This window comes from Mastacembelus armatus, chromosome 15 (assembly GCF_900324485.2).
Source record: "Mastacembelus armatus chromosome 15, fMasArm1.2, whole genome shotgun sequence".
Lineage (NCBI taxonomy): Eukaryota > Metazoa > Chordata > Actinopteri > Synbranchiformes > Mastacembelidae > Mastacembelus > Mastacembelus armatus.
Window position 1 is genome coordinate 9,373,393 of NC_046647.1, and position 14,330 is coordinate 9,387,722.

A 14,330-nucleotide genomic window follows, 5' to 3' on the forward strand; every position below is an offset into this window, starting at 1 on the left:
GAGATTTTTCTATTCTGGAAAGGCATTTTTGAAGTGAAGTAGACAAAGGACAGATTTACATGGACTGCATCTGGAACACGTAAGACTGGAACTGACAACTGTTTACTAGAAACTACTTGTTAACGGGGAGCATAATGTAGGCAAAGACAAAGAGTCTCATCAGTGGATGGTTAGGAATATTTACATGTTTTACACCTATTTGGAGCCTAATTGATCAGCCTTAACAAACACTGTATTTGTGAGATGATCTACAGATACAGCTGTAAATGTAAAGTAAATGGTTGAATGAAACATAAGATATGGGGTAACATTATTCATCAAAAGTGTTGAATTGCTCTATCCTGCCCATCACTATCTCCTGCCAGTCTCTGGCTATATTTAGAAGAGAAGATAAGCTTCCACTGAGACCATGTTAGTGCTTTCTGTCACACACGAGCATCTTGTTGACAAAGGTGAGTTACATCTAAGCTGAAGTAAACTCAGGGGTCAGGGCTGAGTGTGCAAAATGTCTCAGAATTACTTCTAGGAAATATCCTGGAAGCTCATTTCACAGTGAAAGATGTCGCTTACAACATCCACTGCTGTAAAAATAAGCATATGTAAATCACTGTTAATGATTAACACTGTGGATTTCATTTGACTTGTGTCCAACACTTTCAAATCACAGACTGGTTGATGTGAAAAAAAATATGGGTTAATGGAAAAATTACATCAAATGCAGATAAACACAACAAATTCGGGACAATCAAGAAGCCCAAGAAAAGTGAGTACAATAAATGAAATAAACTGTAATGAGAGGGCCACAAAAGTCACTACACTCTTCATTAGTGAGATGCTTTTTCATATTTTGTTTGCCTGACTTTACTCTTGTGACAGATTCAATCTTCCTGGGTGTGGGTGATACTGGTCTTGCACAAATCTGTAGAGAGATTCTTCACAGATGATTCATTTCAGCTACTCTTTGCTGGAGGGCTTTAGTTTGCTTTAAACTACACTGAAAGGTGTTTTACTGCAGTAAAGTCAAGGAACATTGTTTTCCTTCTTTGGATCATTGCCACATGGCTCTTCTGTATCAACTCACCTTTTCATTTAGTATTTGTGTGTACAAACTTACATTCGCAAGTGCCATCTATAAATGTCGTCTCCCCTACACCTGTTGCGCTCCTGCAGCCCCATATCAGCACACTCCCACCTCCATTTCTCACATCAACACTATGTGGTCATCCTGACAGTCCACAACAAACATGCTGATCCAAAGTACTTCATTTTGGTTTCATCTGACTGAAGAAAGTGCTGCCAATGTTTAATAGACATATGTTCTTTGGCAAAGTTGAGCCTTGCAGATTTAAGCAGTTTTTGTGCAGATGGATGCACGTACCCATCTGTTTTTCAGTGGAGGTTTGCGTAAATAGCTCCCCCATCTTATGAACTCTCAGTCTGGTTTCTTACTTGTTGTTATGCGCCGTTTGGCCACACAATCAATGATTCTGCCTGCGCCCAACCAAACACCCAATATGTGTTTATGCTGTGGATTAAAATGTGCCCTCAGCACTGTGGGTAATAAAGTCTTGTTAGTCATGATCAGTAACGATACTGTTCCACTTGAGACCCTGCTGACGCAGCAGTAGCAGCATCCCCTGCTTGGTGCATCATTTGACACAGTAATCTGCCGTTTGAAGCGGACAATAAAAACTCTCAGGAGAGCCAATCACATTACGCACCATTTGTCTCTCTTATTGGTGAAGTGTTGAAGAATCTCCCGTGGCAGCGTTTTAATCTCAGCTTGAGACAAAGCTGCTGCGCACATGTCAGCAGGAGAGGCAGACCTCCTGTACAGCGCCTCCGGGTGTCCTCTGCGCTACGACGAGCCACTGCGCCCAGTGCGCCTCCAGGGACCACCAAGCTTATTCATACTTGGGGTTGTTTTCAGGGAATCTTTACTGCGCCTTTATAGTGTTTTTTATTTTATTTTCAGCAATAAAATGTACAGCAATGAGTTCCTCTGTGTACACATATGCCCTTAAATTGGATTTTTAAATAAAATGTCATATTTTTTCTAACTTTTTTTTTTGTTTTAAGAATCATATCATTTTTTTATCCTGTCACTAAAAATGATGATGTATTTCAGCTGCAATGAGAAGCACAAGATGATGTACTTGGGTAATTCTCAGTTGAACTTCCACAAAGATATTTAGTGTTTCGGGGGGACTGTTTGAGAGGCACGAAAGAGTTAACCAGGGGGGAGGGCGCATACACAGGGGCGTATAGTATAAAACCACCTCAGGAGCCCACAAGAACAGCGTGTGTGTTTTAGCGAACAGCAGTTGATTTGGTTTGACTTGTTTCCTCCAGCAGGACCCGATAGAGACGCGCACCAGCCTGCGTCTTAATCTATGGTGTGTTCACAGTCTGCAGCATAATGGATGAAGACTGTTTTTGAAACAGAACTACATCGTGACGTCTTGACTGGGAAGATTTTTTTCACCACCTGTACTTTGTCTCCAAAAGGTGGTCTCGTCGAATAACGTGTTGGTTGTGCGGAGTAAGGGCTTAGTAAGAGATGCGTAGAGCAGCAGAAGTGGAACTGAGAGAAAAGTGAAGTGTGAGGCTGAGAATGTGGAGGGGACAACACGGGACGACTGGACACAAAGTTTTTCCAAGCTTGGAGATTGGACGAGGGCGCAACAAGAGCGGACAGTGTTGAAGCTGCGCGCTGGATCAAGTCCTGCAGGACACTGTACTAACTGGCACATCGGCGCATTAACTCAGGTCTTTTGTGCATCCAGTTGTATGAACAATTAGGAAAAGGCTACAAATCTCCATACAATACAAACCCAAAGCTCACAGACATAACTCACTGAATCCAAATTAATCCACAGCTCTTCCTCCAAATTATTCGACTGCCCCCCCTTCCAATCCTTTTCCAGTCATTTTTTGCAATTCTTATTCCCGACGTGGCTCCGAAGTGGTGTTGCGGCTCCTCGTCCCCGGCGGATCCGGAGATTGGAGTCTCTGCACCGGGAGGAGGCGGAGTCGGAGCTCCGGCCACACAGCAGGCTCCCAAGAGCGGCCGCGTCAAAAGGATGGTGCGACTGGCGGCGGAACTGCTGCTGCTCCTGGGACTCCTTCTCCTTACTCTGCACATCACCGTGCTGCGGAGCAGCCCCTTGCCCCAAGCAAATGTGTCTCTGAGTCTGGATCAAGATACAGCGCTTACAGAGGTGAGTTAGGAAACCCTTTAGCACTGAGCTGCCTCCTACAAGGCAGATGTCTCTGGGCAAGTTTGAAAAGCTGCTAACTGAGGGGTCTCATGTGGTCACAGATGGGTTTGATAAAACGGTCATATGAGCAAATGGCACAGGTAACATAAAGCCTCGACTGCCACGGAACTCTGTGAGTCTTTGTTGACACACGCACGGATGTGGTCTCCCCAGGGTGTCCCCCCGGGAATGGCGGCGGGGCCGCAGCGGGACGGAAGATGAGGCAGGGTCAGAGATCAGTCCCCGGCAGCAGACACGCCTCCCTATTGTTGAGGGTTAAACGCTAGCTGCAGGCACTTCTCTGTCATCATGGGCTCATCACTGTCATCCAGGGGATCAGTTGATGAGGCAGAGGGTCAGAGGTAAAGGTCTCCTTAGCAACACACATCCCCCAGGGTTGTGTTTGGAGAAGCTTGTTTTATTTGGGCCCTGCCATTTGCTCATATGGGCATAAAACCTCTTTCAGTTACACTTTTAATGGTTTAACTGGCCACTGTCTTGACCTGTGAGTTAAGACGGGTCTGGGATCAACAGGCTTTTTTAGAGAGTGTTAAGCAGCGTTCAGCTGCTTTTTGATGTATATTTAGCCTGATAATGAAATACTTGTCTTTACAACCCAGTGATAAATGGCTATTTATGCCCAATGGAATTGTGGGTTTTGCTTATTAGGGTTTTGGGGTAAATGAATGGAAAGAATTTTTATTTCAACCGCAGATGGCGAGGGTAATTTCTCTTATCTCTAGCATCACTGCCAACACAGTAGACTGCCCTGCATATATGCAACAGCAAGCCTATGTTTAGCTGGATATTAGGCCACGCAAAGCTGAGAAAATATTCCTGGAATTTATTGAATATTTGTCACTCGGCCAAATGCAGGATCGGAGGAGCAGGATGAAGACCAGGAGGGAGTTTCTCCTGAGGAATCACAGTAAAAAATACTAAACAAACGCCACCTCTTCCAAACACAACACTGATTTTGTTAAAGGTTTTCATTTACACAGAGATTCTGGCTTGGGATGAAAAGAGCACAGCATTGCCACTCCATGCCCCATGTTGAGGCAAGTGCTGAATGTTTTTTTTTTTTTTTTTTTTGCTCATGAATGCTCCAACTGTGAACCGTGTATGTGTCTACGCTTCACTGACCCGCCACTGAAGACGGTGATGTCATCTCTCAGCCAGGCTTGTCACGGCCCGGGGAGGGGGGTGGGGTGTATTGTCATCCAAAGGTGTCATATTTAAAATGCCATTCACTAAAACACAAATGACAGGATGTGTGGTTCCATGCACCTGCAGCAGGAAACACTTTGGTCCAGGGCACATTATTCATCGCTGACCCAAACAGGTGTATCCACTGTGTGAACTTGTATGTTAATAAGCAGTATTTGTCAGTGAAGAGCGTACAACTGCTAACGTGCTAAATGATTAATCATGGTTTTCTGCTTATGAGCTTATTTTAATTTGAAGAAGTCTTGGTGCACAGCTCCTCAGTAGTAAGCCTCCTGTAAATAAATACATTTGTACACCCAGTGCGAGGCGTGTGACAGGGTGAGGATAGTTTTCTCTTCCACCTACATAAGTGCAGTGTTGAAAAGCATCTGGCACAATGTGCACTGCCTTCATTTCCTGCCAGCCTCCCCAGGGGAAGGACCCCTGAGTTGCTCCCAATTGAAAATGGAGTCATGCCCCTTTAAGCAGCCTTCACAAAGTGAAAAAGGGGAAAGCGGGAAAAGAAGAGGAGATACTGTGAGGAGGGAGAACGGAGTGGTGGGTGGGGGGGCTTGTGTGTGCAAGTGTTCTTTGGAGGGTGGGGGGGGTGACATCCTGGGAGGCCCCAGATGAACTGGGGAATTGTGTGTCACTTTTGATCTCCAAATTAAAGCATGCTCCTTGTTGAGGAAGATCTCAGATGAGTGATTGCTGTAAAGCAGCCTGTCATCAAAGCAGAACACTGCTGATTTTTTACCATTTAAATGACTTACTCCTGTGCACTGTTACAGTCTGGGCCATATTAGAGAAAAATCAGAAAACACCATGTTTTTCTCATTAAGCCGTCTTAAAAAGCTCCAGTGAGAGTTATTTGGAAGAGACGGAGAGGTGTTTATATCGACATTATCAAGGATTGATGGAAGTTACACAAGTGATACACAACAGCCATTCCTATTTGATGACTAATTCCCATGTTGAGCATTCTTTCCGTTATTTTAATCTCTTCTGACAACTACTCTGCTGAAATCCTGATAAAAAATAAATATTGGGAATTATGACACATAAAACTTGGTTTGTTCTAAGCTCCATGATGGAAATGTAGATTTAACAAAATGTCAGTGCTTGGGTGAAAAAAAAAAAAAACAGCTTACATTTCCTTGTTGCCAACCAAATGATGGACTGCTGTCAGCAATACTATCTCACTGTTTTCCTATTTACAATTCAGCTCAAGGCTTCAATCAACACGACTGTATAAGTCTGATAGTTTTCTATGTTTTGGCAAGATATTGGTCTATTTACTGCAGAGACAACATCAGCATCTGTCCTGTTGGCACTGAACAAAGTGAGACGATAAACAATGTCAGCGCTACAGTCTGAGTCTGCGGTCTAAATATTTGTTTAAATGAAATATTAAATTCAATTTCTCTCAAAAGCGTGTTATTTCTCAGGTCCTTGGTGGATGATGCTGGTTTGTAAATGAGCGAAAACAGCTTGTTATCACGGCGTCATAGGGTTGAATTCAATATTGTTTGGGAAAAGTAAATGAATAACTCAGCTAAATGTAGCCACACTGGGGAACTGAAGTTTGCCTGGTGCACCTGCCAAACAAATAAAGGTGGAAAACAAAATATGGCACTTTACTAAGGTATAACCAGTGGTTGCATTGTCTTTTCATGGATATTGTCAGACATTACCTTGGCTGATCATGGAGCAGGTTTGTAAACTGTAGCTTTTACAGATCCCACATGGCTTCAAGAAATGTGGCCACAGATGTCAAACGGTCCTGCTGTCAGCACAGCACATCAGAAAATGTTCAATAGTATATAAACTGCTAATATTTGCTCATAAACAGACAAAGTCAGTTCCTTCACTGAGTGAAACATCACAAATGTTACCCTCAGGTTAATCAAAATACTTTGAAGTTGGATTTGAAATAAAACAGAATTACAATCTGCCTGCTGGGCGTAATCCATAATAATACACAACAGAAGATCCAGGCTGGATTAGACTGGATAATGGTGGATTAATCTGCTTGCAAGTTCTGTGGCTTGTGTTTAATGAGCTAATGTTTTGTGTATTCTAAGACATAAGCGGTGGCATCTGCTTTCTTTTAATAGAGCGACTCACAGAGAAAGTAGTAAGCCATAACTCAATAACAGTCATTTTTGTTTTCTAATCAGTACCTAAGCATCTTTGGATAATTTCCTTAAATGACAGGTGTTGTTGATGAAATCACCTCACGGTCTTTTGTTTAGTGGCTGTGAAATGTGTGAGAGTTTCGGGTGTTTTCTGGCGGGTGTTTGTAGTATCAGTATCATAAAAGAGGACTGGAGTCCAACCTGTGTGGTCTGCAGTTAAATGCTGATATAATCCTTAAAAATATAATCCAGGAAGAGGAGATCAATCACATCTGTTTGGCCTCAGCGGAGCTCGGGTATAACCACTGTGAGTGACTTCTGAAGGCTGGGAACTCGAAAGGGAAGGAGTATCATGTGGTCATCTCAGTGCCCAAGTACTTGTGACAGAACCAAAGAGGTGCCAGTGATGTTCGCGTAAAGGCTTGATAGCTGATGCACAAAATATGCTGTTGAAATGACCTTTGCTCTGCTCTGAGCTCTCAGTCAGTGGTGGAAAAGACATTTGCGGATGTAACCGGAATCGGAAGAATTTTTCCCCAAATTTTATGATTTTGTTCATAAATTCTCATAAAAACTCATCAGCTTATCATCAGCTTATCGGCTGGTCACAGACAAAACACAGAACCATCTATGCTTATTCCTCATAATTATGGGTAATTGTATAATCATTGTAATTATGGCAGTAGCTCACATTAAAAAAGTTGTTTTTTTTTAACTCTTCATAATGCATCACATTATGATATTAACTCCATCTGTTGAACTGTCCCCTCTGTGGTTAAATCGAAGGTACATGTGCATTTACAATCCTTCCTCCTGTGATGTGCAGCTCAATTTACCGTGCCTATATTGTCCCAGAGTGCACCTTGGCTGGACACAAACAGCCCCACTGGGGGCTTTTGTTCCCACCGCAAATGTGGCTGAGCTGACACTTTGCCTGCGACTGGCCACCGCAACGTTACAGCACCGCTGCCACATTCTCAGGCCTCAGCCTGGCCACATAAACACTAGGAAGGACGAAATGGGACATGAAAAAAGAAAACAAGGAACCTGATTGATGGCCTCCTTTGATCTTATTTTCTGCCACCCTAGGATGGATGATTGCTGACTACTTATGGCTGCCTGTCCAATTGAGGAGTAATTGTTCCTTCTGTGCATACCTGACAGGGGACATATGCCTCAACTGTCCTTTTGGGACGAATTTACAACCCTGCCTGTCAGGAGACCAAATGTTTTTCTGTCTACAACAAGACAGATGTAATTATTTTGCAATGTTTGCTTAGGTTTCTCTGTGTAACCCCAGTGCAGGAAAACCATCAGTCTTACATAGCTGTTTCCTCCCAGCCCGCACCAGAATAAGCTATATATGTCCACAATGTATCGTTGAGTTAAAAATGGTAAAATATACAGTCTGACTGTGACACTGGCTCTAAATGCAGCTCTAGGAGAAGCTTAGTGCGGCGTTTGTCCCAGTGTTTCACACTGGCATCTTCTTCCTGGGCTCCAAGAAGTCAGTGTCCACTGTCTGCAGGATTTATGACAGAGGTCACGACCACGTGAACCTCTGTCAACATGGGAGATCAATCAAGTGTAGTTGAGTGGGTGGACTCTGTAGATGCCTCACTCTTACATTCACACTAAACTGGAGAAAATATTTTTCATGAACATTCAACAGTGAAGGCACAAGCTAACAATGAAGTAATATTATGTTTCTTTCTCTCCACAGCAGAACAATATAAATGCAAAAAGCAGCTCCTCTGCCCAGTTGGCTCCCGAAGGCCGGAAGTCTGGCCCAGAGCATAGGCTGGCCCACCGGCCTGCCACTCTCCCCTGGGCACAAGGCAGCAACGTCCACAGAGACGGCCCTGGAGCTTTCCTCCTAGATCTGCACAATTTCCCCGACCTCTCCAAAGCCGACATCAATGGACAGAATCCCAACATACAGGTGATCATGTGTGTTTTGGGACTTTCAGACATGGCTACTCAAGCACATAGCACAGGAAGAGCAAACAGGAAGGGGGAGAACAGTTTGGTGCACACCACTACACCCTTTTTCTTCCCCTTCCTCCTCCCTTTCCCCCTGTCTCCTTTCACACTTCCTGGCTGACAGTGAAGTGAAGCTTCAGATAGATGCTGAGGTCTCAGGTCCATCATAATGACAGCTATACTAATCAGCAATACTTCACTAAAATCCCATGAGCACACAGTAGCTTATGTAAATGTGTGGCAGGGCCTTGCCCGTAAGTTCCTTGGTGGCGCAGATGGCCAAGTAACCGCTGCCATGTTTGAATTATTCTCCTGTCTAATCCAGCGAAGGGGTCTTTCCATTTCTGAGAGCATCACTGCTAAATCCAAGCATGAACAAAGTGTATTAACATCTCAAGATGTGGGAAGAGAGCGGAGCAACCGATTGAGCAAAGGCGTGAGGCTGTGGGCGAAGGGGAGGAAGAGAAGGGGGGTGTCTTTGATCCTGGGATTCATCTGGCTTTCATGGTCTGGAGGAGGCTGAGTAGCCCTTTGAACTTTCTGTTTAGGTGGAGAGAGTCCAAAGAGGTGGGAGGGTGGTTGGTGGGGCAGGGGTGGTGGTCCCCCTTCATCTGGGAGGCACATGTGTTAGGACAGAAAGGGGGAGGGGGTAATACTATGTGTAAGGGTATCAGAAAGTGTCACCTCACAGCACCCATTTGACCCATTCTGTCCAGAAACGCTATACAAGTATCTTCTTTCATGTCCCTGCATTGAACATGAACTTTAAACTGACACCCACAGGTGACCATTGAAGTGGTGGATGGGCTGGAGGGCCATGAGCCAGAGAAAGGCCTGCGAAAGGAAAGCAAACCCAACTGGGCTTCACCTAACTGGAGAAACTGGTGGCCTCACACTTCTTCAGCCTCGTCCACCACTCATCAAACAGAGGAGCATGAGCACTCCTATGGGAGCAACAGTGAGGACAGCAACTTCCTCAGGCCGTCGACAGACTGGGACAGGAGAAGGGGCAACGGGGGACGAAGCAAAGCTCAAACTGAATATGGTAAGAATGACAGGAGGGCGCGCGTGCGTGTGTGTGTGTGTGTGTGTGTGTGTGTGTGTGTGTGTATGCGTGTTTGTGAGGAAATAAGCACACAACGCACAGTGCAGAATATTTAGCAGGCTCCATAGGCTCTTATTTGAGCACTGGTCTTCAGCGTTTCCACAGATGGCCGTAGTCTGATGTGGAATCTGTAATTTGCAGATTTGCTGATTTAAGCTGTCACCATAATAAGTGCAGTCATCCCAGGCGAGCCTTTGGGAGCCCCTGATTGAAGCCTTTAACACTCTTTTATGAGATGGATTCCTCTGTGGTGTGGAGCTTGCTACGTGACACAGTTTAAACGCCTCGCGACATCAAAGTTCAGCAGAAGGAATGGGGCCAGAAGCGTCGTTAGGCTGCCACACCATTCTCACAACACTCTCCAAAAGTAACCCAGCAGATAAATCTGCCGTGGAAGAATTTACACTCACTGTCAGACAACATGCGTTGGACCCGTGTTGTAGCATGCCCAAACCAGGATGGTCGAACAGGAATGCTTGTGCTGTGGAAAACGTCATTTCATCCACTTGTGCTAAAGAGGCCAGGACAACAATTTTCAAAAAAATTTTTTTTTGTCAAACCAAAAGTTAAAGTTTCTGGCTTATCGCTGTGGTCAGCTCTCATACGTCCTTTATTTCATACCACACTAATTGACTAGGAAATATTTTAACTTCATTACTGCTCTGGTTTGAAACCTAATAATCGTAATTGTGGACAGGCAGTAAGGGTCATCCATCACAGGCCACCAATAGTACATTGTGTTGTCTCATCTGTGGGTTGAGGGCAGATTATTTCCATGGTTTCTAAATTCTGACGTGTATTCTTACACAATGATCATAAGGGGGGTGGGGAATAAGGCAGCTGGGGGTGTATAGGAAGGACTGGACTCTGGCCACAAATACCTCCATCCCAACATTCCCATGTTAATTCTTCTCATCTAATACTGCTTTCAGGTTGTGTGTGTTTCTGTGTTGGTGGTTGGGTGAGGTGATCTTAGACTCTAGTGGAACTGTTGCCGTGTATGCAATAATTGCAGTTAAAGAGGATTTCTTGCTATTTCACTTCCCATTTTCAAACTGTTGAATTACAGATTCAGCACTTGCCCCTGTGCCAGGAACAGTCAGGCAGTGCAGAACATTTTTATTTGTAGATTGCTTACTGGATCTCCTGTCACTTTGTGGGACACATGCTGTGCCCTTTGCCTTGGACTTGATTCAACAGTTTGTACAACAGTGTAAATGCGTGTGTGTGTGTGTGTGTGTGTGTGTGTGTGTGTGTGTGTACCAGTAGAAAGGCTTCTGTAGTATCTGTTTTGAGGAGCAACATCAACAAGAACTTTGAGCTCCTTCGCTCCCCCCTGTTTATGTTAGTAAGGCAGGCTAACAAGCCTGAGTAAGTTCAGCATGTGGCCTGCACCAGAGCTGAGCATCTTTCTCTCTGTTCCAGACTATATGGATGGAGAGGGTGACTGGAGTAACTGGTCAGCATGCAGTGTCACGTGTGGAAATGGCAACCAGAAGAGAACCAGGTCATGCGGTTATGCCTGTACAGCCACAGAGTCCAGAACTTGTGATATGCCCAACTGCCCAGGTAAAGTCTTGATTTTGGACCATAGAACAAACAAATCCCACACCAGTAAAGCCTTTTAATGGATATTAGTAGTTTCACTGTTAATTCATCCTTCTACAGGTATTGAAGATGCCTTCAAGACAGCAGCTACTGAAGTGAGCCTGTTAGCTGGAACAGATGAGTTCAATGCCACAGAGCTTTTTGGTGTTGGTAAGATTCTGCCTTCTCGTCGTACTGCAGAGTATCCCTCATCCAGATGTTTTTGCATTATCAAAGGCAATTCATCCATCTGGCAGCAGTGTTCCTGCACACACTTAGCATTCCTCATGCACGGGCTGCTCTCCATTACTGTGCAGAGATGAAAACGTGTAAGCAGGGCAGGAAGAGCACAGTATGCCACTACCCAGTCTCTTTTTCTGTTCTTAATCAACACATCTTTGTATTAAACATCCACCCTCTCTCACTTCTGATCTGACCTTCTAATGGTGGACAGTGAAAGTGAAGATGCAGCATTAACAGTGTCCTCATGTTTTCCAGACACAGACAGCTGTGAGCGATGGATGAACTGCAAGAGCGACTTCTTGAAGAAGTACATGATCAAGGTGTCAAATGACCTTCCCAGCTGCCCTTGCTCTTATCCGACTGAGGTGGCGTACAGCACAGCAGACGTACACGATGCTCCCACTCGCCGAGACTTCCGATGGAAAGACGCCAGTGGGCCAAAAGAGAAGCTGGAGATCTACAAGCCCACGGCCCGTTACTGCATCCGCTCCATGCTGACACTGGAGTCCACCACGCTGGCCGCACAGCACTGCTGTTACGATGACAATATGAAGCTCATCACTCGCGGCAAAGGGGCCGGCACGCCCAACCTCATCAGCACAGAGTTCTCAGCAGACCTGCACTATAAGGTGGACATCCTGCCATGGATCATCTGCAAAGGAGACTGGAGCCGCTACAACCAGGCCAGGCCACCAAACAATGGGCAGAAATGCCCCGACAACCCTCAGGATGAGGACTACTACAAACAGTTTGAAGAAGCAAGGGAATTCTAGCCCCATGTAGAGTGAAAGGAAGAAAAAAAAAAGCCCCACTGCTTAAATATTCAGCTGAACCTGAAAAATGGTGCTGAAATTATTTGTTTCTGTTTTAGGTCAAATAACACATGAACTTTGAGGCTCTGAGGAACAAGACTTACTCTTTTGAACCAAGAGGAATAGAAAATCCAACAGAGACAGAACCCTCACTCGATCACAATGAACTTCTCTTGACTTCACCAAAACCAAGCACAAAATGTTGCTTTGTTTTTGTACTTTTTTATATATATATATATTAAAATATGCCTCTGAAATTTTGCCAGTGATTGTGTTTCCAATTATAACTGTCAAATTTGGTCACTAAAGGGAGAATTGACTTTATATACTTAAAAGGGAAAGTGATTATTCTAGGACTGTCCATTCAGATTGCATCCAAGTCCTTTCTCCATAGTTTGTTTGTGTTTGGTGCCTGAGAGGCCTGTGGTAAGAGAATAATGAGATCTTTTAGGAATGTGTTGGGGGGGGGGGGGGGGGGGACTCAGGACAGACTATGAAACTTAACCCATTTTGTCAATCACAATATCCAGGTTTCTATGTAAGCTTGTGAGTATGTTTATTTAGCATGCAGATTGCTTATTTTTACCATTCATTTACAACCCCTTGTCTCTGAGGCAGATCTCCGTTGTAAAAAGCCTGCATTATTTTTGTAAAGTATTTATTAAGTCGTAGCTGTGTCTGGGCGTCTACGACTGTGGCTTCTGATTCACATATGGCTGGATGCTAACTTGAGATAACTCCAAACTTCGCCATCAATGTGCATATCCCTGTCTCAAGTTAGGGTTAAACCATAATAGAGCGCAAAGAATGTGTGAATTCAACTGTACGGAAAAAAAGATTTTGAGATATAAGTCTATAAATAAATTTGTTAAAAAGCCAATGGATGTGTTGCAAGAAGAATTATCTTTTCGTGTATGATTTCCATTTGAAGTATCTCTCAAAGGTGTAAATTACCACAATTTCAAGTAACGTTTCATCAGCTGCTATTAGATTTCTCTCCTGCTGTCAAAAGTCATCTGTAGGGGGAAAAAAAAATACATTTCATCTCATCAATTAACCTTCTCCAAAAGGCTTAAGCCAGTGCACAAGACTTTCATTAGTTCCATCTAGTGTGGCTCTCAGGCCAGGTCTTTTGATGGGATTGTAATATTTCTTCAGAGGGTGAGCGCCTTGAACGCGACTCAAATTCTTTGTCTTTGGCATGTATCCTCACATTCCTGAGTAATTTCTCAGTGTACACACACTCTCACTCACACACAGACAGATGCACACACACACAGTGTGTGAATGCTGTCCATTGCAAGACAGGCAGCATTGACCATTCTGTCTCCTCTGAGTGCTGCAGTCATTGTCACACAGAGGAAGCCATTCATGCTTCCCTCATTCCTGCAGGCTTGTGTACGGCACAGCTGGCCGGGCGCAGGGCTTGTCTTTATAACGCAGCAGGCCCCAGCACGTTCCACACCCCCAAGGCGTTATTCACAACCGCCTGGCTGTTTCAGTATTCATACAAAATTCCTCCACACGTCTTTCGGTCCATTTATTCCAAACACATTCTTTTATCAGCCAACCTACCCTCAAACAACTCACTGTAAATCACTCAGATACACTCTGAAAATGTAGATATGCTTCACTCCCTGAACTATTCAGACCCATGGAGGGTAAAGTGCTCTTTTTAAGTCTTCAGTGAAAGCGTGGTTCAAGGCTAAGATTACAGTAACCGGCGTGGAACGTTATCTCAGCAGACCGCCTGCTGAACAGGCCATGAAGATCAAAGTGAGGTGTGCGTCTTTATTTTGAAACATTAGGGTCGAGCTCAAATTGATGACATACCTCAGCCCCCTCCTCTCTCTCACTCCCCTGTATCTCTTCTCCAGACAGGCTCCACGTGTCTGGAGAGCAGGCAATTACTTGTACACCCTCCTCATTTTTCATCTCTCATTTCTTCTTCCCTCCCCTACAAATACTAGCACAATTTACACTTGATTCTTTGAAT

At 44.4% G+C, this 14,330-nt stretch overlaps 1 protein-coding gene across 1 annotated transcript; it reads left to right on the plus strand.

Annotated features, from left to right (window-relative positions):
* The first annotated feature begins 2,313 nt into the window (after positions 1-2,313).
* ism1 (isthmin 1) lies at positions 2,314-12,776 on the plus strand. The gene is made up of 6 exons (XM_026308540.1): positions 2,314-3,221; positions 8,328-8,546; positions 9,371-9,632; positions 11,118-11,261; positions 11,361-11,450; positions 11,778-12,776. Exons 1-6 carry the CDS (start codon positions 3,084-3,086, stop codon positions 12,293-12,295), a joined length of 1,371 nt encoding a protein of 456 aa, XP_026164325.1. The 5' UTR covers positions 2,314-3,083; the 3' UTR covers positions 12,296-12,776.
* Positions 12,777-14,330: the final 1,554 nt, after the last annotated feature.